This window comes from Mastigoproctus giganteus, chromosome 10 (genome assembly GCF_048544385.1).
Source record: "Mastigoproctus giganteus isolate SK-2022 chromosome 10, ASM4854438v1, whole genome shotgun sequence".
Classification (NCBI taxonomy): domain Eukaryota; kingdom Metazoa; phylum Arthropoda; class Arachnida; order Uropygi; family Thelyphonidae; genus Mastigoproctus; species Mastigoproctus giganteus.
In genome coordinates this window covers 99,423,009-99,449,437 of record NC_143584.1, presented here as the reverse complement: position 1 = coordinate 99,449,437, position 26,429 = coordinate 99,423,009, and the positions used below count along the sequence as shown (strand labels likewise).

Below are 26,429 nucleotides of genomic sequence, written 5' to 3'. Positions count from 1 at the left end.
CTTCTTGTTCCGCCATCTTCCTCGATAGACTGTATCCTACTTTTTGAACTGACCCCCCTCTGCCTAAGGCCTCAACAAAAGTGACTCTACCTTGCACCACACTCGATGCAGTATGATTATTACTTCTCTTTGACGTCATCATCCATCTATGCAGGTGGACCTGTTTAGCTTCAGGTTATATTCATTGATAGTGTTAGTTCTTGGGAGCAACATCAGATGGTGCCACTATCTGCTTCAGCCATCATTCCTTGGGGAAGGTAGTGCCGCTGAAGCGACTTTCATGTTGTTTATTATTATAATTTATCACTATTATTATACCAGTCTCTCATCGTGATGGCGACTCCTTCTCTTCCACCAGAGTGGGACTCGAGCCCGGGTCCATCAGGCTGGTAGTCCACTGGACCATTGCACCTCTTTATTATTATTATAATTATTTAGTGTACATACATGTGCTATTGTTTTCTGATACCGATGAGCGGTTATGGTTAAATTTGAAAGATTCAAGAGTGATAATCACCAAGAACTAGTAAGCATCCAAGGCAATGAGTACCATTACCAATAAAAATCACAGTTTATTATGATTTCTATTGGTAATGGTAATCATTGTCCCTGAAAACCATTATGAATTTTATGTTTGTGAAAAGATATTAGCTGCTTAGTAAACATTTGTGAAAGCAGTTGTTTAAATCTGCATTTATTATGTTGCATCACAAGGTATATATCACAATCTCAACACCACAATTTAATGCAGGAGCATACAACCCAAAGTCCACTGACTGCATATGGTCCGTTCTTTCACATTGTGCATCCCGCATCCATGTAAGTAACCTAAGTATTATGTGTCCCCTCGCGCCTCCATAGCCAGGTGGGAAGGAGCAGCAGTGCATAGCACATGCTTCTTGATTAGATCGGGGTTCGAGCCCATCACCACCAAATACGGAGGATGCAGAAAGGTCAGGGAATAACCACCGCATATCCCGGAGCAATATGGCCTTAGTTTCTAATGCTCCTAAAAACCAAATAACAAAAAACAACAACAAACATATGTCCCCTAAGTTTAAACTAGCATGTCACAAATTACATATTTTATACTTACCATATAATAAAAAGTTATTAGTGTAATGAATTAATTGCTGGATATTCCTGTTTAATTAATTATTAAATGTAAAAATAATTAACTGGGAATTTGTATATAAACACTGATGACAAAAGTTAACTTCCATTTTGAAAAACTGCATAATTCATGGAACTGTTTTTGCTGTCTGCAGCCCATGAGAACCTATGCAGACTGCAACCTTTGGCATTTGATCTGTTTTGGCTCTAGCTAAAGAAGGCTGAATGCTTCTGCCTTACTGTAATATGTATACTGCTATTTAGAAAGTAGAATATATTGGGCACCTTACAGTTATTTTCATACATATTTGTAAATTACCCTGTATATTGCCACTCCATTGCCATGTTAGTTATTGCTGTCCAGTACAAATTATTAAACTGAATAAACAAATAAATAATTTATGTTAGAATATTGAGAATTTATTTTTAGGTCACATTTCAACAAATGGTTTATTTATACAGTAGTGCTTTGCCACTGACTTCTCAAGATGAGAGTGCATGGTACATGAAAATTTCAAGGAATGAACTCAGTTTTAGTTAAGCTAGGTAGGCATCTTTGTGATAGGTAAATTATATGCAGTATAGCCACAGTTATTCAGTTCTTGGTTATTCCAGGTCTCATACTATGTGAGGTAAATGTTTGGGTATAGAAAAATTCTCATTAATAATAAAAATTATTTTGTTTTTACATTTAAATATCCATTTTGGACATTGTGCATAATATTTATGAATTTTTTATTGATTTTTAACTGTAAAAGTTTACTAACTTTTGTAGTGTTCAGCGAGACTTCAAAGTTAAACATAAAATATTGAATATGTAAGATATTCAATGACTGTGGCTCTGTAGTTGACATTGCCACTCATCATTCATTAGGAAAAGGTCTTAAGGTTTGCTTCCCATCATAAATTTGAATGGTTTTTATTAAAGTCTTTTCTTTTTGTAGTTAGGTAGTCTCATCCAGATACGTACGGTAAAACCTCACTAATTCAAACTTCAAAATTTCACAAATTTGAACCCTCTGTAATTTTGACTGCTTAATAGACATTTTATTGTTAGATAATGCACCAGTATAGCTTTCAGATGATATTTTATCAAGTGATGGAAATATCAAGTGCATTTTCTTACCTCTCAGTACCACAGCTCTGAGTTTCAGTTTACAGATCAGGGAGTCCATACACAGCTGTAAACATTTATTTACATTAAAGGAAAAAAATTGAAGAGCATTTATGAATTTGATTATATATTATTATTATTTATGGTTTTTTTTTTTTTTTTTTATAATCCTGACAGTAGCTAATATTAAAAAATTATAACATAAAATGCAAGTTGGAATGAAGTAAAATAAAAAGCTGTTAAATAATGACACTGTTCTTATTTATTTTCAATAGAATTAGGGGCAGACTAGCCTGGATGGTTTAAGCAGTAATTAGTGCCATTGCCAATAGTGTTTATAGTGTGTTGCTGCAAAAAAAAAAAAAAAAAAAAGGTCAGTTGGAAGTTGTGAGGCCAACTACAGTCAGTCTACCAATAATAGCCAAAAAGATATAAATTTGGATACTGTAAGAACATGACTGGAAGAAATTGAAATATCAGCAGCATTTCAAGGAGAAAAATCTGGAGATGAAGTGAAGAAAAAGAATATAGTAAAGAAGAAATGTCACTACTCTTATTAAATTAAGTAATTCTGATGGGAAATTCAAAAAATATTTCAGTGCTTTAAGAGAAATGAAGGGCAGTGATAATGAAACAGCATCTCAACAGAGAATTTTTGATTTTCATATAAAAGATAATACAGTTAGGAATGGACCATATATCTCCTGACTAAATATATAGTTATTAATATTTAACACAGTTAAAGTTTATTTTTTAAAAAAAATCATAGTATTTCTGTTATATTTTATTTGAACCCTTTAGATTCCATTCTGTTTTAATCATAAATGTTTTCATAAAATTATATCTGGGAATATAACATATGATGATAAATGTTAAATGCATTTGCTTGTTTCTATGACTTCAAAAATATTTAGGTAAAATTATATTTTGAGGTAGCTATTGTTTGTAACTCTATTATCAGGGATAGGGGGAACTGTATTGTGCAGTATGGATAGGTGGAATACCACCAGGGTATGTCTGCTAGGCAGCAAAACTCAAAAGACATTGTAGAACAGATATCATCTTTTAAAGGCACAAAAGGTGATATTGTTTTATATATTGGCACTAATGGCATTAAGAATAGGTCTGTGGACTTACTTAAAAAATGCAAGGCAATGTTGAAAAAAAAAACCTGTGAGTTATGGTTAAATTTGAAAGTGTCTGCAATTCTGCCTGGACATAATAGGAAAAAGTATATGAACAGAGTCTTGTCAATCAATTCGGCCCTGGAGAGATTGCACAAGGCTCATAGGATAGAATTTTTCCCCGCATGGTCTGTGCTTCTGGACCACTGCCAAACTTAACTGAAAGGTACTTAGAACCAAAGCAAGTTACATCTGGAAAAAGACTCCCTACCAATACAATTATAATTTTTTTTTATTCAAATATAAAGGAAAGCCATGCCTAACAAGAGAATTATAAAAAAAAAAAAAAAAACTTAAAAGGAATGTAAAAATAAAAGAATACAAACCTACAATAGCCATATTTTTGAGATAACATTGAAAAATAAAACGTATTAAAATATTCTGATCCCAGTAAGAGAAGGCTAAACTCAACTTAAGTCAATAGAATACTAAGACAAGCAATGAGTAAACTGAGTAAACTTCATCTTTAAACATAGGTAAACTTAAAAGTTATAATTTATACTTAAAGTTAAAGGAACGGCGGAAATGGATTTTGAATTAAAAGAAATGGTGGAAATGGATTTTATTTTAATAATACTAGAATAACCTGAACAAAAGAAATGTAGTAGATATTGCTATATTTTGAAAAGGAAGGAAAATATTAGTTTAGATATAATCTGCTAAATAAGAACCAATTTAGAAAAGAATATGTAATAATTACAGTAGTAAATTTCATACACCTCAAAAAGTATCAAACAATAATTGGAGCTTTGTAGACACAGAGAGAGAGAGAGAGAGAGAGAGAGAGAGAGAGAGAGAGAGAGAGAGTGTTCATGATTTTTCACTGAATTTTTATGGAGTGATAGATGAATGTTGGGTGCATCACTATGGTCGATAAATGGACAAACAATGAAAACATTCATCTTCAAACTCCCAGAAAAGCCAAGGTTTAGCCATTAGTCTTGATTCTAAAGATATATTCCTTCAGATTATCTCTCAAAAGCAACAGCATCACTGGAGAGTTCTACAGAAACTGCCTGGGAATGTTAAGAGAGGAAGTTGAAGAGATATGGGAAAAAGTGTCTGCCAACAATGCTCCTGCTCTCAGACTGATCTCACAGTGGACTTTGCAATCAGATATACCTTTGAAACTCTGCAGCACAACCTCTCACTTTCAGTTTTTTTCCCTCTTCTTATTCTTACAACCTCTCACTTTCAGATTTTTTCCTTCTTCCCTAAAATTTAGAAGCCATTATGGGTCAAAAGTACATCACCAAGGGTTTCAGGACTACTACCCAAGACTTCTAATAGATTCAAACTAAAGGTTGTAATGATATATGCACCAACATTGAGCCGTGATGATGAAGAGGTTGAAGAAATGTACACTGAAATTTAAGACTTCTAAATGAACAGAAAACTCACTACACCATTATTATGGTGGACTTCAATGCTGACTTTGGAAAACAGTAAAACAGCACAAAGTAGGAAATTTTGGAATTGGTGAAAGAGACTTGTGGAATTTGCAGACCCTCGAGGAATATCAATAATGAACACTTTTTTCACAATGTTACTGTCCTGAACAAGGTAAATGTTGGAAGTGATCACAGAATGATAAGATGTACACTTGATATAGATGTAAGAAAAGAAAGAAAGGAAAAAACTAAGACAAATAAATAATACAAAGGTTTTTGAGATAGCAGAAGGTGAGAAAAAGCATTATACTGGAACATAAGAACAAGTTTGAGCTTCTGAAGACCTTTCAGGACCAAGATATTGACGAGGAATGCAACAATTTTCTGAAAGTGATAAAGCCTGAGAAACCTATAGGTAAAAACAAATCCAAATAAAAAAAAAATTGGTGAAGAAACACTTGTCTTGATGAACGGAAGGTGAAAAATTAAGAGCAAGATAAACACTAACAAAATTGAGTACACTGAGTTATTATGCAAAGCCATTAGAAAGAGTCTCAGAAAGGACATAAGAAGATTTAACACAAGAAAAGTAGAACAAGCATTAAGGGAAAACAAAGGATTTAAACAGCAGCCATGAGCAGTAATACAGAAAGACAAATGATACTGAAACTGAAGAATAGCGATGGTGTACTTATAAACAGCAGAGAAGGCATAATTCAGATAGCAGAAGACTACTATAGAGAATTATACAAGGAGCAGGGGAATGATGCCAGCAGTGGGGAAGATGGATTGCAAAGTAGCAACACATACGACATACCCAATATTCTTCCTGATGAGGTAGAACATGCATTGAAGAAAATGAAGAATCAGAAAGCCCCAGGGGAAGATGAAGTTACTGTAGAGTTGTTAAAATTGGGAGGAAGAGACATAACACAAACTGGCAAGACTCTTCACAAAATACATTAGGAAAGGTGTGATGCCTAAGGAGTGGAATAATGCAATCATAATTTTTCTGCATAAGAAATAAGATAAATCAGAAATTGGAAATTATAGAACAATTAGCTTGTTGTCCCACATCTACAATTTGAGTTGTTCACAAGGGTCATTACTAATAGATTAGAAAGAATACTTGATGAGAATCAACCAAAAGAGCAAGCTAGCTTTAGGACAGAATTCTCACCTTCACATAATATTGCAAATATTATGTGAAGGTGAGAACACCATAATGCTTGGCATTTGTGGATTATGAAAAGGCATCTGACTCCATACAGCATAAGGTAATGTTTTGAGCACTGGAAAGACAAGGCATAGTTACCCCATACTTTATGATTTTGAAGAAAATATATAAGAATGCTACCTCCTTTATTTGACTAGATAAAGACAGCAGGAAACTCAAAATTGAGAAAGGAGACCCAATATCTTCGAAGTTGTTTACTGCTGCCATTGAAGAAGCTTTCAGAAGATTGAACTGGTTGCAGAAAGGAGTCAATGTGAATGGAGAGTACCTAAACAATTTACAATTTGCAGATGACATTGCTATCGTAATCCATGAGCCCAAAGAATTAGATGAAAATCTTAATCAGTTATGCAGAGTTAGTAAGGATTTCGGACTAAAGATGAATATAGCTAAAACAAAAGTAATGATAAACAAGTATGTCACAGAAAGGGATATAATGATTGAAATAGCAGTAATTGAAAAAGTGGATTCATATACTTATTTGAGACCAAGTCATTAGCTGTAATAATGATAAATGACTGAAGTCAAGAGAAGAATAAATTTCAGATGGATAGCATTTAGGAAATATAGTCACATACTGAGGAGCAATATCCCAGTTTGTCTGAAACATTAAATAATGAACCAATGTATACTCTCCCCATGACTTTGGAAGTAAAACTTGTGCACTCACCGAAAGAATGGAAGAGAAGCTGAAAACCACACATTGAAGAATGGAATGGAATGAATTATATTAGGAATCAGACTAAAACATCGATTAGGCAGGGCAAAGACAAATTAAGACATTCTTATCAAAATTAAAGAACTGAAATGGTCTTGGGCTGGACACATAGCTCGAAGATATGATGACAGATGGACTAAGAAGATAACAGAATTGTACCTAAGAGGAGCTAAAAGAAAACCCAGAAGACAACAACAGAAATGGACAGATGAAATTCCTGAGTTTGTGTAGTAAATGAATGGCCATTGAACAAAACAGAACAGAACAGAAGGAACTGGAAAGTTGCTAGAGAGGGCTTCATCCTGCAGTGGATTAAAAATGGCTGATGATGATGGGTTTGCAGGTTTCAGACTGATCAGGAGGTAATTAATGAAGTGGAAGCCTGGTTTTCTGCTCAAAGTGAGGAGTTCTGTTCAATATGACTGAAAAGAGCTTATCTATAGATGAGGAAAATGCATATCTCTAGAAGGTAGCTATATAGAGAAGTATAAAATTTCCAGCCAAATTTCAAATATCTAACAAATTTCTAGGGGAGAGTAAGTAATTATTAACTGCACCTCGTAATTTCTACTCTTGCTAGACACAGATTGCCCAAAACCACTTAAGCATCCTAAGTGGAAATCATAAACACAGTAAATAGGATCTCTGTACATGTTGTTAATATGAATGAGACCAGAACTTTCTGAAAGCATCATACTATGTAGGAAAATGTGCTAAGCATGAATACACTAATGAGATCCCACTACAAAAAGGGCTGTCATCTTGACCAGTTGCCTGTGCAAAAATCGTCAAAAAGATATCTTCAACTTGCACACTACCAAGGCTTTTGTGGATTTAATGGATGATTGTTTTCTGCAGCAGCATGTTCGAGAGGCAACTAGAGGGAGTATTACTCTTGATCTGATTATCATCAGTGATTCTTCAAGCTTTAAGAATAACCTCTTATAAAATAACCTCTTTGTTTTTTTCTGCACAATTTAGTATTCAGCAAATTAGACTAACCTTGGATATATTAGTAAGAATAGACCATTCAGAATGTATTATTTAGGTTGGAACTTCTTGTAACGGTTTGCTTTGTAAAGCATATGATTCCGGGCGCCTCCGTAGCCAGGTGGGAAGGAGCAGCAGTGCGTAACACACGCTTCTTGATTAGTCCGGGGTTCGAGCCCGTCACCACCAAATACAGAGGATGCGGAAAGATCCGGGAATGACCACTGCATATTCCCTGAGCCATATGGCCTGAGTTGCTAATGCTCTAAAAACCCAATAAACAAATAAACAATATGATTCCGTTTGGATTACATCACCATGGATTTTACATTCAAAGTATGTTGGGACTACCCCTGCACTTGGTGCTACCCTTTTAATGATTGTAAATAATACTATTATTTTTTATATAAACATGGGGTAGACGTTTTCTCGGCCTGGTCTGTGCTCGTTAACAGGAGAGAATTTTTATACAGGGATGGGTTACACTTAAATAGAAAGAGTGCAAGAATATTTCCAGATGCTACTGAGGCAGTGTTAGGTGGGTTGGAAAACTGCTAGCTTGGTGTATTCACGAACTAATAGATTAACAGTGGCTATAGGCAGAGGGGGAAGTGATCCTTGCATTGCTTCTATTGTAATGAGCAGCAGCCTGGAAAGCAAGATGCTGGAGATTTCCAGGATTGCTGGGAGTATCATGAAACAAGTAAATATATGGGCTGTGTTTAGATAACAAAGAGTAAGAATAGGTGCATGTATACTTGCATGTACACCAATGCTAGGAGTATAGTAAATAAATTTGATGAATTTGAGGTGTTGGAGAATTCATCGAAGGCAGATATTGTTGGGATATCAGAGATGTGGTGTCATACACAGATAAGGAATGCAGAATTGGAATTTGGGGAGAACAATGTGTACAGAAAGGATAGACAGGATAGAAAGGGAGGTGGGTCATGCTGTTAGTTAAGAAACATAAAAATCTAAGGAAGAATGTTCAGCTGACATGGGTGGACAGTGCAATGTTGAGTCAGTTTGGTGTGGCATAAGCACTGGGAAAGCAAAATTGAGAATAGGAGTGTGTTATAGGCCTAATGGCAGTGATGAGTACAATAAACAACTGTGCAGAGAAAATTGGTGGGGTAGTAAATCAGATTGTCTTATAATGAGAGATTTTAACTTCCACAATATTGACTAGAGCTTGTGAGATTAATCACTTGCACACTACCAAGGCTTTTGTGGATTTATTGGATGATTGTTTTCTACAGCAGCGTGTTCGAGAGGCAACTAGAGGAAGTATTACTCTTGATCTGATTATCAGCAGTGATTCTTCATGCTTTAAGAATATGCAGATAAAGAAACCACTAGTGGCAGTGACCACAGTGTGCTGATGTGGGATTTACTTAAAGATGTAATTACCATCAGGTGTAAAGGGAAGGGTTTTTGCTTTCATAAAGATAACTAAAGTGGTCTCAGACAGTTTCTAAATTCTTTATAATGGGTTCAATTGATGATATTACCAAAAAAATTCTAAATGGGAAGCATTCAAGGAAGTAATCTTGAAAGCTGCTAAGCTTTTTGTCCCAACTAAGAAATACTGTTCAAATTTTAGGTATAATTAGATGGCAGATGAACTAATGAGACTCGTGGCAGAGAAGAAAAATGCATATAAATTATAGGGTGACACAAGGCAAGATAATCTAGTCTGTAATCAAGTCACAAAGCAGGTGAGGCAAGCTAAGACCAATTATGAGAAATCTTTGGAAAAGGATGCAAAGTAAAACAGCAAAGATTTCTCTACTTGTGTAAACTCTGGAAGGAAGAGGATGAACCAGATTGGTCGACTTCATATCGAAAGTTCGATTGTTGATGAACCTGCTGAAGTAGCTGACAAACTGAGTATTTTGCATCTACATTCATTCATGAGGAAGTCAGTAGAGAAGTGGGAGCCAGAAGCTGATCAACCAGCAGGGAACTAATGATTTTGTAATAACTGGGAGCAAAGGGAGGAAGAGAAATTGTTGAAATGAAACATAAAAAAGGCACCTGGGGTGGATGGGATCTATCCAGTTATATTAAAGGAGGCAGCAAAGAAAGTAAGCAAACTCTTAACTGTAATTATGAAAGCTTCTATGGACTCAGGGAAGTTTCCTGTGGACTGGAGATGTGCAAATGTATCCTCAATTCATAAAGGGGATCAAAGGGTGAAATGAGTAATTACAGACCTGTTAGTTTAACTTCTGTTCCAGAGAAATTAATGGAGACAAGACTGCAGTTATAGTTCAGACACAGCATGGATTTGTTAAGAGAAAGTCTTGTCTGACAAATTTGATTGGATTCTCTGATATGGTTACAAAGGAACGGGATGCAAAAGATAATTTTGATATCTTATACTTGGATTTTAGGAATACTTTTGATACTGTTGCACATGGAAGACTACTGTACAAATTGGAGCAGTATGGCATTAAGGGCAAGTTGCTACAATGGATAAAAGGATGGTTGAGTGGGAGAAGACAGTGTGGCATTCAATGGACACTGCTCTTCGTGGACTAATGTTATTAGTGGAGTCTCCCGGGGGTTGGTGTTGGGCCCAGTGTTGTTTTCTGTATTTATCAGTGACATTGATGGAGGTATATGTCATTTATGTCTAAGTTTGCAGATGATACAAAGGTTGGCAGGATTGTTAATGACAGTAATGACAGTATAATACTGCAACAGGAACCATAAAGGTTGAGCAGATGGGCTGAGAGGTGGCAACTGAAGTTTAACATTGATAGTAAAGTACTGCATACGGGTAGCAAGAATCCCAGAGTAATGTACCAACTGCGTGGCACTACTTTGGGGTAGTAGAGAATGAAAAGGAACTGGGGAAATTTTGCACTGTATGAAGTCTTTTGAGCAGTGCAGACAGGCTGCAAGAGTAGCTCGCGATGTCTTGTCAATGATATACAGGAATTTTCCTAGCACAGATAGGGAGGTGATTGTCCCCTTGTATAAGACAATGGTCAGGCCACCCCTTGCGTAGTGCATACAGGTCTGGAGGCCTGATTTTCGGAAAGATGTAGAGTTGCTGGAATGAGTACAGAGAAGGGCAATGGGTTTGGTGAGTGGAACAAAGGGTTAATTAGCATTAGTAGAAGCATATGATGCAAGAAAGCAAGCTTGTGCAGCATCAGCCAAAAAAAAAAAAAAAACACTTCCATTTCACCCCTCCGTTCGTTCAAAATACCTGTCCAGCTAGCTGAGCCTTACATTTATTTAGGCTATCAACTTCCACAACAAGGGATGGAAGTCTGTTCCACCAACCAACTACCCACTGGCTAAAGGCAAATTTCCGCATATCTATCCTACATCTGTCTTTCCTCAATTTGAATTTATGCCCTCTCAGGTGATTATTCTGAGCAAGAGGAAGAATCCCATCAGCATTGAACATGCTCAAACCATTCAAGGCTTTATACACCTCTATCAGATCACCTCGCTGGTGCCTAGTCTCCAGACACTGTAATTTGCAAAACTTAAGCCTTTCTTCGTAAGAGCAACACTTTGTTCCATTCACTAATCTTGTTGCCCTTCTCTGTACTCGTTCCAGCAGCTCTACATCCTTCTTGAAATAAGGCCTCCAGACCTGTATACAGTACTCAATGTGTGGCCTGACCATTGCATTATACAAGGGAATAATCACCTCCTTATCCCTGCTCGAAAAATTCCTGTATATCATTGACAAAACACCATGAGCTACTCTTGCCGCACATCTGCACTGCTCAGAGAACTTCATATCTGCCTGCACAATTACCCCTAGGTCCATTTCATTCTCTACCACTGTCAGTATAGTACTACAGAGTTGATACGTTGCTCTGGGGTTGCTGTTTCCCATATGTAGTATTTACATTTGTCAATATCAAACTTCATTTGTCACCTCTCAGCACATCTGCGCAACCTTTCCAGATCCTGTTGCAGCAGCATAGCATCAGTAGTGTCCTTAACAACCCTGCCAACCTTTGTATCCTCTGCAAACTTGGACATTAAGCTTCATATACCATCATCAATATCATTTATAAATACAGAAAACCATAATGGACCCAACACTGAACCCTGAGGGACACCACTAATTAAATTAGTCCATCATGAGCAGTGTCCATTGATTACCACTCTCTGTCTTCTCCCCCTCAACCATCCCTTTATCCATAGCAGCAATTTCCCTCCAATGCCACAACGCTCCAATTTGTGCAGCAGTCTTTGATGTGCAACAGTATCAAAAGCCTTTCTAAGATCCAAATATATAATATCAAAATTATTCCCTGCATCCAGTTCTTTTGTGACTGCATCATAGTATCCAATCAAATTGGTCAGGCAAGACTTTCCCCTAACAAAACCATGCTGTGTCCGAGCTATAACTGAAGTCTTGTCTAGATGATCCTGCAGTGCTTCTTTAACCAGTGCCGCCATTAATTTTCTTGGAACAGAAGTTAAACTCACAGGTCTATAATTACTTTTGTCAGCCTTTGATCCTCCTTTGTGAATTGGGGTTACATTTGCACATCTCCAGTCTATGTGTACTTCCCCGATTCCAAAGAAGCTCTCATAATTATGGCTAAGGGTTTGCTTACTTCCTTTGCTGCTTCCTTTAATATAACTGGATAGATCCCATCCACCCTGGGTGCCTTTTTTATGTTTATCCTCAACAATTTCTCCTGCATTTTCCTCTCAGTTATCACAAAATAGTAGTAGTAGTAGTAGTGGCATGTGATGCAAGAAAGCAAGTGTATGAGATTATGCAGCATCAGCCAAAAAAAAAAAAAAAAAAAAAACACACCATTCCCTCCAAATGCCTGTCCAGTTCCTCCTTAAATTTATTCAACCTATCAACTTCCAAAACAACAGATGGAAGTTTGTTCCAGCAATTAACCACCCGCTGGCTAAAGGCAAATTTCCACACATCTATTCTACATCTGTCTTTTCTTAATTTGAATTTATTCCCCATTAGATGCATAATCTGAACAAGTGGAAGGATCCCATTCAAGGCCTTATACACCTCAATCAGCTCACCTCGCAGGTGCCTAGTCTCCGGCCACTGCAATTTGCAGAACTTAAGCCTCTCTTGGTAAGAGGATCCCTTCATTCCCCTCACCAATCTTGTTGCCCTTCTCTGTACACGCTCAAGCAAATCGACATCCTTCCTAAAATGAGGCCTCCAGACCTATACACAGTACTCAAGGTGTGGCCTGACCATTGCCTTATACAGAGGGACAGTCACCTCCTTTTCCTTGCCAGCCAGATTCCTATATATCATTGATAAAACCCCATGACCTGCCCTGGCAGCCTATCTGCATTGCTCAGAAAACTTCATATCTGACTGCACAATTACTCCCAGGTCTTTTTCATTTTCTACCACCTTAAGTGTAGTACCCCACAGTTGGTACTTTTCTCTCTGGTTACTTCTACCAATATGCAGTACTTTGCATTTGTCATGGTTAAACTTCAGTTGCCGCTTCTTAGCCAATCTGCCCAAATTATCTAGATCCTGTTGCAGTAGCACACTGCCATAAAATCATCTAGCTCACTGCCAGAGTTCACTTCACCTCTGGCATTCCCCTTCCTGAATAATTCCTCATGTGTGAATGTAGCTGCAAAATAGTTGTTTAGTTTGTTAGCCACCTGAGCAGGATCCTCAACTGTTGAACCATCAATATCCAGTGGACCAATCTGATTCATCCCTTTCCTTCTAAAATTTACATAGGTAAAGAACTCTTTTCTGTTTTTTTTGCATCCTTTGCCAAGGATTTCTCATAATCTGCTTTTGCCTGCCTAATCTCCTTTGTGACTTGGTTACAGACCAGCTTATATCTATCATAGGCTTCCATGTCACCCACTAATTTATATGTATCCCATGCATTTTTCTTCTCTGCCATATGTCTCATTGCGCCTCCGTAGCCAGGTGGGAAGGAGCAGCAGTGCGTAGCACACGCTTCTTGATTAGACCGGGGTTCGAGCCCATCACCACCAAATACGGATAATGTGGAAAGGTTAGGGAATGACCACTGCATATTCCCGGAGCAATATGGCCTTAATTGCTAATGCTCCTAAAAACCAAACAACAACAACAATATGTTTCATTAGTTCATCTGACATCCATTTAGGGATGTCAGATGAACTAAAACTTGAACAATATTTCTTAGTTGGTATGTAAAGCCTAATATCTTCCAAGATAAGTTCTTTGAATGCTTCCCATTTTGAAGTTGCTGTGTTTGTAACATCATTAGTTGGTCCCACTGTATAGAATTTAAATACTGTCTCAGACCATCGTAGTCGCCTTTACAAAAGCGAAAACCCTTCCATTCACCCCTGATGGTAGTTACCTCTTTGAGGAAATCCCACTTCAACACACTGATCACTGCCACCTAGTGGTTCCTTTATCTGCAGATTCCCTTAGGAGGGTTGCTCTTAAGAAGAAAGGCTTAATTTTGCAAAATTACAGTGCTGGAGACTAGGCACCTGCAAAATGATCTAATTGAGGTGTATAAGGCCTTGAATGATGTGAGTGAGCTCAATGCTGGTGAGATTCTTCCTCTTGCTTAGATTACTCACCTGAGGGGACATAAATTCAAATTGAGCAATGTCAATCAGTAGAATAGACGTACAGAAATTTTTATTTAGCAAGCAGGTGGTTGATAGTTGGAACAGACTTCCATCTATTGTAGTGGAAGTCGAAAACCTAAATAAGTTCAAGGCAGAAACTAGACAAGCATTTGGAGTGAATGGATGGGTGAAATGGCAAGTTTTTTTTTTTTTTTTTCTGGTGATGATATGTAAGCTTGCTTTCTTGCCTCTACTAATGCATGTGCTATTGACAAGAAACTTCCAAACACAACATCTGACCTCGGGGAAAACATTTGATTTGACCAAAAAATTTGATTAACGAGACCTTATAATTCTTGAATGCATAGTTGTATCTAATGGAATAAACAACAATATCTTTTTCACATGTGCACATTAACTTGTTATGTGCCAATCTAGTACAAAGCGACTTTGGCTGTATACTTATTTTTCTCATTTGTTGAGGTTACTGAAAATAATGATATTTGAACAATAGACAAACATTCAATTTTTGGATAAACTTAGAAGGTCAGCTACAAAATAAAATACTCATTACGTTCCATATTGATTCTATGAAGAAAAAAACAACTTTTAAACAAATTTATAGGTTTCATGAGGAAATTTTTTTCCTTGAAAATGAAGAGAGAACTAAAAAAGAAGTGTAATATCTCAAAACAATCAAAAATGCTGAACAATCATTCAATCAAATCAACAATTGACCCTTTCAGAAACTGCTGAGGAGACATCTCAGTTCAGGCCATTGAGACTGAGGAGTTGTATATGAGGTTAGTAAGCATCAAGTTTGTTCCCCACATTCTCTCTCTCGAGATCAAAGACAGCATTGAGTCCTCATTTCATCCAATTTGTTCAATAAGTTATGTTAGATCCTGCCTTTTTACATAGCATCATGTCATTTATGTTAAATGCAAAAATGCATTTTGGGACATTTAATTGGTGTAATTAATTACTATATGCAATACACTGCATCCCTTCGCTTGCATGTGCTGCATATTCTTTCACTCATTGGTTAATTATTAATCCAGTGCCTTTAGCCCACTACGTTGTTTTTAGGAGTGAGTGAGTTAGTGATTAACAATTCTCAAAATTTGACAATGCATTACTAGCTTATCTAATTGCAATCAGTTGTTTAAAAGTTACTTTATCCATGTATGTAAAATTATTTAGCTAATCTTTTTAAATTAGTTGTCTCTGTGTAATTTAAATTATACAGAAATATTATTTTTGTAATTCTTGAGATCCTTCATAAAGTTATTTATTAATACTTACTCTCCTAATAAGTAAAATATGCAAAAATCAGTGTAGATATTTTCATTTTGTATTTCTTTTTCCCTGCTTGGTATTTTTCTTAGATATGTACGATCAGGTTCTGAAATTTGGGGCACTCATTGTTGATGCATTACGAGAGTACAATCATCCTATTTTAGTTTACATTCCTCCATATGCTGAACTGAGAGGCGGTGCATGGGTTGTAGTTGATGCAACTATTAATGAAAAATATATGGAAATGTATGCTGATCCAGAAAGTCGGTAAGTATAGTTAAAATAGAATTTACATATTTTTATATTTTTTAATTGAGTAATATATTATCCATGTACGTCTACAGCTAGATTTATTGCAAATTATTACTGCTATTTTGCTTGCAGCGTTACTGCATCCATTTGCTTGCATTGTGCTACATATTTTTTCACTGATTTGATCACAATTAGCCCTGCCTCTGCATGAAGAGGACTGGAAATAAAGGTGGAAAGACCCTCCCAAGACTAAAGAACAAAATTATGAATAATGTAAACATTTCTGCGGGACCTCTTTGAGGACTCTACTCAACCAATCTGATGACACTGATGAAACAACCTCTGCTACAAAACAGAGGACTGATACTTATCCATCATTCCCACTTCCCTGCTGAACTTGATACATTCAGCAGGGAAGTAGGAAATTGGTAAGATGCTCACCCATCATCCAGAAAGAACTAGAAGGATTTACAAGACTCCCAAAGTCAGTGAAATGCTTATGTTCAGGACATATTTTCATATAGACCTATAATGTTAACATTCCAAATAGTTATTGAAAGAATACTACAGAATACCAAATATTATTACTCTGTACAAAATATATTATGAGCATATATACCAGAGCAGGAAGTTTGTATACCTTTTCTGTTGCTACGGGTCCTGTTCTATGGGTCCTATTGCTACACCTACTCAGACCCTTATCCTGAATTTTAACTTGCCACAGCCTCCTCCAGTTTTGAAATCTATCTCATGTTCATATTGCCATATATTATAAACTGCATTTGTAATTACTTGAAAATATATAAGACATAATAGAATTTACTGGAAGATTTCAAAACAATTCACAGACAGCACATTATTTGAAACTTAATTGAAACAACCTCAAAAAATGGATATATACATGCATATTCCTCAAAACCCACACACACAAAAAAAACCGGGTGTGTGTGTGTATATATATATATATATATATATATATATATATATATAAAAGTAAATTAGAATGATAATTAAAAAAATTAATAAAAAATAATGCCTGTAGTATGGCAAGAAAAAGAGCAAAATTGGTCAAAATTAAACATAACGATCAAACCAACAGGGAGGGAAGAGAAGGGTAACAAGAGTAAAAATATTGCTACAGAAACTCTCCAAGATAATTTTGAATGCCAATTAAATAGAAATTTAATGGCACCCCCTCTGATGGGCACCAAGTCCAAATTTATGTGAAATATCACCAGCAGAGGTGTAAACCAACTACAATAAAATAAAACAAAAATAGACTGACCATTATGCCCCATCTCAACAGAGGACCACAAGGCCAATAATGGTTAGGGAATCGCTGCATTTCAATCCCTATACAAATCGCCACAAAGGCTAGTCGATCAAAAGATCAGTCCACCATCTGATCCCCAGATCGAATTGTCAATGCAGAGGACTTGAATAGCGAAAATGCAGCGAAAATTAAAAATAGGACAGATACACACACTCCAATGCAAAGCCGCACCACTGAAAAAAAGTAATCTTAACCACATTATCATCATCATCATCATCATCCATTTTCAGTTCACTGCAGGATGAAGGCCTCTCCAGCAACTTTCCAGTTCCTTCTGTTTTGAGCACTGGCCATCCATTTACTACTCACAAACTCATGAATTTCATCTATCCATCTCCGCCTTTGTCTTCCAGGTTTTCTTCTAGCTCCTCTTGGATACCATTCTTTTATTTTCTTAGTCCATCTGTCATCATGTCTTCGAGCTATGTGTCCTGCCCAAGACCATTTTAGTTCTTTAGTTTTGATAAGAATGTCCTTTACTTGAGGTTGCTGCCTAATCCATGTGTTTCTCTTCTTATCTAACAGTCTGATTCCCAATATAACTTGTTCCATTCTTCGTTGTGTAGTTCTCAGCTTCTCTTCCATTCTTTTGGTGAGTGCCCAGGGTGGGCACTCACCAAAGTACACAGGGTGGTTGTTGTTATGTCTGGTGTTACTGTTGGTCGAGAAACTCTCTGATTATCCTACAGTTGTTCAGGATTGCAACTTTCTGGAGTTCCTTGTAGGTGATCGCTGAAAGACCTATTGCTGCTAGGCTGTTATGTAGGGGCTTTGGCACCATACCATTGGTTGACACGATGATCGGGATGGTCATTACTTGTTGAATATGCCACATTTCTTTGATCTCCTCTCTTAGGTCCGTGTACTTCTTGATTTTTACCTCATGGGTTTTTTGGAGGTTGCCAGCATTGGGTACCGCTATGTCAATCTGATAGGCAGCTTTTTTTCCTTCTTGTCCACAAGGGTTATGTTTGGTCCATTGTGCGGGATTGTTTTATCCATTATTATAGCTAAGTCCCAGTATAGTTTTTGGGTTGGGGTCTGTACTGCTGCCTGGGGTTTGTACTTGTAGTACTCTACACTTTCTTTGATCAACTGGTATTTCAGTGCTAGCTTTTGATGTATTATCCTGGTTCTGTCTACGAGAGTACACAGTCTGGGTGATCACCTTGCATGTCACGGTGGTGTGTTGGATCGCCTGTATCAGGCCAGGTAGCATTGTCGGCATGTGTCATTGGACACTCCGAGCTCATTGGCGATATTTATTATTATTATTATTATTAATATCCATATGATGCAAGGAAGCCTGAGGCTTATGCTACACCAGGAAAAAAAAAAAAAAAGTTCCCGAGTAACTTTAAGAGAGAGAGAGAGAGAGAGTCAAAAGTAGAAGGGAATCACCAAGAAAGAGAAGAATAATGATATCCAGCTCAGGACTCCGGGTGTGCCAAGCCCATACTCACCAGATGTGAGACCCCGGGGTTTTCTATAGTTTCTGGTGTTGATTACCTGGTCTTGAATGGCGAACACAAATTATTCAGTCTCGGGAAGAGTGTGCCGCTTGTGAGCCATGCATTGGAAGCAATTTTATCTATATGATTTTGATGGAGATCATTGTAATGTCTGCCATGGAATGGCTTCTTTGCCCATCTTTCTAGTTTCGTGTGTGCCTTTTGAATGGGAGGGAACTCGCTTAAGTTGAGTGGGGCGTATGCCGCTGGTCTACCTTCCTTATGGCCTGGTGGAGTGCTGCTGTGTGTTCCTGGAAGTAATTTATTATTATGATTATTATTAGCCATATGGTGCAAGGAAGCCTGAGGCTTATACTGCACGAGTCAAAAAAATTTTGAGTACCCTGAGAGAGAGAAATAGGAGGGAATCACAAAAAAAATAAGAATGGTGATATGCAGCTCAGGATCCTGGGTGTAAGCCCCTATGAAGATGGAATATCCCTTTCTACTAGATCTCTAGCCACATTGGGATTAGAGGAAATGATTTGGCTGATACTGCAGTGCTGACAAATAATCGTGACCTGTCAGTCCCCATGCAGACTATAGGCAAGTAATCATTGCATTCCCAGTGGCAAGATTTGTGGCATCAACTGTTTTGACATAGAAATTAGCAAGCCAAAAAAAAAAAAAAAAAAAACACCCCCCCCTTCTCATTTCACCCATCCACTCTCTCCAAATGTTTGTCTAGTCCTTTCTGCCTTGAATCTGTTTAAGCAATCAACCACCCACTGGCTAAAGGCAAACTTCTGCACATCTATCCTACAACTTTCTTTCTCAATTTGAATTTATAATCTCTCAGGCGATTATTCTAAGCAAGAGGAAGAATCCCATCAGCATTGAGAATGCTTAAACCATTCAAGGCTTTATACACCTCAATCAGATCACCTTGAAGGTGCCTAGTCTCCAGACACTGTAATTTGCAAAACTTAAGCTTTTTTTCGTAAAAGAAACCCTTTGTTCTATTCACTAATCTTGATGCCCTTCTCTGTACTCATTACAACAGCTCTACATCCTTCTTAAAATGAGGCTTCCAGACCTGTAGACAGTACTCAAGGTGTGGCCTGACCATTGCCTTCTTCAAGGGGATAATCACCTCCTTATCCCTGCTAGAAAAATTCCTGTATATCATTGACAAGACACCATGAGCTACTCTTGCAGACCATCTGACAGTTGATACGTTACTCTGGGGTTACTGCTTCCCATATGCAGTACATTTGTCAATGTTAAACTTCATTTGCCACCTCTCAGCCCATCTGCTCAACTTTTCTAGATCCTGTTGCAGCAGCATACTGTCATTAGTGTCATTAACAACCCTGCCAACCTTCGTATCGTCTGCAAACTTGGACATTATGCCTGATATATCATCATCAATATCATTAATGAATACAGAAAACAACAATGGACACAACACTGAACCTTGGGGGAATCCACTAATAACATTAGTCCACAAAGAGCAGTGTACATTGATTACCACTATGTCTTCTCCCACTCAGCCATCCCTTTATCCATAGCAGCAATTTGCCTCCAATGCCACACTGCTCCAATTTGTGCAGCAGTCTTCCATGTGCAACAGTATCAAAAGCCTTTCTAATATAATATCAAAATTATTCCCTGCATCCAGTTCTTTTGTGACTGCATAGTATCCAATCAAATTGGTCAGGCAAGACTTTCCCTTAACAAAACCATACTGTGTCCAAACAATACTGAAGTCTTGTCTAGATGATCCTGCAGTGCTTCTTTAACCAGTGCCTACATTAATTTTCCTGGAACAGAAGTTAAACTCACAGGTCTATAATTACTTGTGTCAGCCTTTGATCCTCCTTTGTGAATTGGGGTCACATTTGCACATCTCCAGTCTATGGGTACGTCCCCCGAGTCCAAGGAAGCTCTCATAATTATGGCTAAGGGTTTGCTTACTTCCTTTGCTGCCTCCTTTAATATAACTGGATAGATCCCATCCACACCAGGTGCCTTTCTTGTGTTTATCTTCAACAATTTCTCCGCCACTTTACTCTCAGTTATTACAAGATTTATCTAGCTTACTGCCAGAGTTGAATACACCTCTGGCATTCCCCTCGCTGAATAACTCCTCGTGTGTGAATGTCGATGCAAAATATTCATTTAGTTTGTTAGCTACCTGAGCAGGATCATCAACAGTTGAACGATTGATATCAAGCGGACCAATCTGATTCATCCCCTTCCTTCTAGAGTTTACAAAAGTAAAGAACTCTCTGCTCTTTTTCTTTGCATCACTTGCCAAAGATTTCTCGTAATCTGCCTTCGCATGCCTAACCTCCATTGTTACTTGGTTACAGATCAACTTATATCTATCATAGGCTTCTGTGTCAGTCACGTGTTAATTTATATGTATCCCATGCATTTTTATTCTCTGCCATATGTCTCATTAGTTCATCTGACATCCATTTAGGCCTAAACCTTGAACAATATTTCTTAATTGCTATGGAAAGCCTAATAGCTTCCAAGATAAGTTCTTTGAATGCTTCCCATTTTGAATTTGCTGTTGATAATGTCATCAGTTGGTCCCACCGTATAGAATTTAAATACTGTTCCAGACCACCGTTGTCACCTTTATGAAAGCAAAAACCCTTCCGTTTATCACTGATTTGTAGTTACCTCTTTGAGTAAATCTCACTTCAGCACACTGTGTTCACTTTCACCTTGTAGTTCCTTTATCTGCAGATTCTTAATGCATGAAGAATCACTACTGATAATCAGATCAAGAGTATTACTCTCTCTAGTTGCCTCCCGAATATGCTGCTGTAGAAAACAATCATCCAATAAATCCACAAAAGCCTTGCTAGTGTGAGTGGCCAACCCACAAATTCCAGTCAATCTCTGGGAAATTGAAATCCCCCATTATAAGACACTCTGATTTACTGGCCCACTCTATTTCGCTGCCCAATTGTTCATTGTACTCATCAGATTCATTAGGCCTGGGAATACTTTGGTGGTCGACGAAGTTGTCATCTGGTTGGGCGTCCAATCCATGTATCCTCAAAATAATCAACAACTTCTTGCGATTCTGGAGGAAAAACACCATTTTCACACAGTTGTTCAAAAACGACCATCACAATTGGAGTGGGCACAAATGCAATTTTTAAATATGCGAATTTTGCTGCCAAAATTCGCATATTTAAAACAAAATTAGCGTCAGTTTCATAACGTTGTTTCAATCCATTATTCTGAATGGAACAAAAAATACATTGTGAAAATTGGAAAAAGCAACTCCTTGCGAAGCATCAGGAAAAACTCTTCTGCAAGCATTCATCATCGCCGTCTCAAAATCTATAGTTATTGATTGCGGGGACATAGCCAGTTCCAATACTTTCAGCCGCTGTAGTATAGAGAGATACGTTTCCTCAGACTTGTTAGGCAATAATGCATAAACTAATGGAAGCGCTATTTTGTCCTTGAATCCATGTATCGTATACAGCTGATAAAAAAGTAAGGGAACAGTTTTGAAAGTCCCATCAGCATACCAGTGTTCAATTCGCGCTAACAACTGCAAATTTCTTTTCGTACTGAAAATTAACATACAATTGTCCTCGGGTCCAGAACCAAATTGTAGAAATAATTCTCCATTGCATGATGTTTTATATTCTTCGGTAAAAACTATGTCTCTACGATGCGTTGGAAGAACTGGGCCATCAAAATTTCGATTTCTTATATTTCAGATTGTTCGTTTCATTGTATCTACACTTGGAAGCTTAGGGGCTGCTGCTTGGCTACAGATTCTCGAAACATTTGAAATAATACTATGAGGCATATTATTTGTTGTTTCTGCATAAGTTCGAATGGTATTGAGAAGTTGTGCTGCCTCAACTCCTGCTGCGTCTCCACGATGATTGTGCTCCTTCCATGTTTTAACGATGGTGTTATCTACCATAGTAATTCGAGAGTCACATTTGGTTTTTCGGTAATTTTGACACTTCCAATGTATTTTTGTTTCATTTTGTCTGTCTTTATAAAACACATGTCCACTAAAGCACAATTTCGGTTTTCCTTTTTTCTGATTTCAAAAATTCCACCGACATGATGCATTCACAAACTAAAGGGATTAAGTAGGTACCTACCTAATTCCAATTTTTAAAAAATAACAGGCAATTAAATTAAAGCGCCTGCAATGGTATTTATTTCTATGAAATATATACCTAGCATATAACTTCCATTTTTAGCTGCACTTAATTCTTAAATAACACCTATAGAAACACGTTATTTTCAATTTAAAATGACCAATAAATTTATATAAATTATATGTATTGCCTGGCGATAAAATATGCTAGCCATCATTTGTAGGCTATAAATTGTTTATGCTATAAACTGACGTGGCGGTAAACTGCTAGCGATTAATTGCTGGCGGTGAATTGCAGGCGATAAACTTTCCTTGACTTAGTCTAGGAAACCGAAAAACCAAATGTGCCGCTCGAGTTACTACGGTAGATAACACATGGTTAAAACATGGAAGGAGCACAATCATTGTGGAGACGCAGTAGGAGTTGAGGCAGCACAACTTCTTGATACCATTCGAACTTATGCAGAAACAACAAATAATACCCCTCATAGTATTATTTCAAATGTTTAGAGAATCAGTAGGTAAGCAGCAGCCCCGAAGCTTCCAAGTGTATATACAATGAAACAAACGATCTGAAATGTAAGAAATCGAAATTTTGATGGCCCAGTTCTTCGAACGCATCGTAGAGACATAGTTTTTACAGAAGAATATAAAACATCATGCAATGGAGAATTGTTTCTACAATTTGATTCTGGACCCGAGGACAATCGTATGTTAATTTTCAGTATGAAAAGAAATTTGCAGTTGTTAGCACGAAGTGAACACTGGTATGCCGATGGGACTTTCAAAACTGTTCCCTTACTTTTTTATCAGCTGTATACGATACATGGATTCAAGGACAAAATATCGCTTCCATTAGTTTATGCATTATTGCCTAACAAGTCTGAGGAAACGTATCTCTCTCTACTACAGCAGCTGAAAGTATTGGAACCAGCTATGTCCCCGCAATCAATAACTATAGATTTTGAGACAGCGATGATGAATGTTATTTTGAAGAAGAGTTTTTCCTGACGCTTCACAACGGAGTTGTTTTTTTCACTTTTCACAATGTATTTTTCGTTCCATTCAGAATAATGGATTGAAACAACGTTATGAAACTGACGCTAATTTTACTTTAAATATGCGAATTTTGGCAGCAATTGCATTTGTGCCCACTCCAATTGTGACGGTCGTTTTTGAACAATTGTGTTGAAAATAGTGTTTTTCCTCCAGAATCGCAAGAAGTTGTTGATTATTTTGAGGATACATGGATTGGACACTCAACCAGACGACATCTTCGTCGACCCCCAAAGTATTCCCACGAAATGTGAAACATACGCCAGCTTGTTCTAGAAGGATTACCAAGAACGAATAATTCTGTTGAAGGGTGGCATAGAGGATTTGAGGAACAAGTCGCTGCTTATCATCCCAACATTTGGAAATTTATTGATGGCATTAAAAAAGAACAAAGTATTAATGAAATGTGCATTGAACAATATTTAAGTGGAAGTGATATGGGCAACAAAAAAAAGAAGTATCGCGATTGTGATGAACGAATTAAGAGGCTTGTTAGTGCATATGATGAACGGGGTGATATTGTTGATTATCTAAGAGGTATAACGCATAATATTTCTTATTAATAATTTACATACTGTGTTGTAAATATTAGTTTCTTAGTAATTAATTATCCCAATGTGACTGATTCTGAAGATTGCATAAACATTCATTTTGAATTTTTGCAGTGTACTATGACATACCTAATATTATAATTAGTTTAGTTTAAAATTAACCAATTGTTATATTGTTCAAATAATGGAGTTTTTGACTATTTTTGTGATACATGTAACTGCATAATCTACCTATTAAATTACATATTTCCATACAAGTGTTTTTTTTTTTTTATTTCCGTACTATTCCCTCACAGTTCATAGAATTCCAAAAATATGCTAATCATAGATTAAGGCAGAAACTTAAATAAAAAATAACTTTTCATGATTTGACCAAATACATCTCATTGCTTCTAGACGGTAAAACGCGATAAACTGACGCAGCGGTAAATTGCTGGCAGTAAATTTTTTATGCGATAAACTGATGCGGCGATCAATTTTGCGATAAACTGAAAATTTATCAGTTTCAGTTTATGCGATAAACTGAAAATTGGCGATCAATTTTCCTAGACTCATTTGGAACGAATGGAGGGGTGAAATGGGAGTGGGAGTTTCTTTTTTTTTTTTGGCTGATGCTGCATTAGCTTGCTTTCTTGCATCATATGCCTCTACTAATGCTAATGCATATAGCAATTGAAAATGCTGATGTGTGTTTAAGAGTTGCATTTTAAGCAGAGATTTATAATTTCATTTTTTCGTATAAAAGGAGACCAACTGATAATAATCAATAAACAATTTGATTATTATCAGCTAAAATGCTAAAACATAGTCACACATCTCTGGATGACAATTTACAACTTAGTGACTGACAGTTGTATTGACTGATTGCACGACATAGTATGTTGGTTTTGGCTATGTTCTTTCACGGCGGTCCTCAAAATAATCTGGATCTTACCCATGAATCTTACAGCCATGCATGTATGTATGCATATTGATATATCCACAAGGAGGAAATAAACCTTCTTCAAACTCACCATTTCAAACAGCTGGAAAATGGTTTCTTTTAATAGATAATAACTGATATCAAATTCTGAAGATGAATTGACCAAGTATTGACTGAGGGTGTCCTGCAATCACTATGAACCTGAGATTAAACATCAGCTAAAGGGAGACTTGAATTCTCTACATCTAAAATAGTTTAAAACACAGTTAAGCATCAATATTGAATGGTTGCTTGATATTCTAGAGAATTTATAGCCTGGAAGATTTTGAGCTGGTTGATTCTGAAAAAGTTCACACATTAATCTGACCATATATATATATATATATATTTGGAGTGAAAAGGGCTAGTGTCAAGTGTTAGCTTTCTGACGGCAACAGAGTTTCACCCATATCTATGCTGTATTCTTTGTACATGTGACACAGAACTCTGTGAAAGCCAGAGATTTAAAGGTGTATGGGGAATGGAATGATGTGCTAAATGGTCAGAGATACCATTGTATCTCTGACCATTTAGCCGTTGGGCACCTAGTGGGACCTAACATTGTCCACAATTTGCCACAGGGAGGCAGGTCAGGCACCCAGAGATTTTTAATAGTACTCTGGCAGGCCCTGCCACCTAGTTTCCTAAGATTTCAGTGCCTAGAGCCTATATAAAAAAAAATAAATAAATAAATGCTGAATATTTGGTTAAGGCCGAATTGGAGTTTAAAGTTAGGGTAGAGTTAAATTTAGACACTAAGTTAAGTTTAATTTAGATTAAGTGCAAGCATGGTGGTTGGGTAAGATAGAGTAAGGAAGAAGACTTGAAGGCTTGGGGGAACAGATAGAAGTATGGGGATGATAGGGAAGGCACCCCTATCATCCCCATACTTCTATCTGTTCAGTGGGCTGCTAGATTTTCAGTGCCACAGTTCCCAATGAGCAATGCATTTTTCATGGCAGTATACACCCTCAAACCCTTATCCCATCTTGTAACCATGCATAATAAACAGAACCATAACCACTCTGGTTATTTTAGAAATATTATGGTTCTTGC

The 26,429-nt window shown here is 37.1% G+C and overlaps 1 protein-coding gene across 2 annotated transcripts in view; it reads left to right on the top strand.

The window, feature by feature from the left end:
• The window catches only part of ACC (acetyl-CoA carboxylase), a 1,497,654-nt gene that overhangs the window by 1,346,570 nt on the left and 124,655 nt on the right, over window positions 1-26,429 (top strand). For both annotated transcript variants that reach the window (XM_090383551.1, XM_090383552.1), the window contains one exon: window positions 15,706-15,883. In XM_090383551.1, the coding sequence (XP_090239677.1) occupies window positions 15,706-15,883 (178 nt within the window). The remainder of the gene's footprint in view (window positions 1-15,705; window positions 15,884-26,429) is intronic.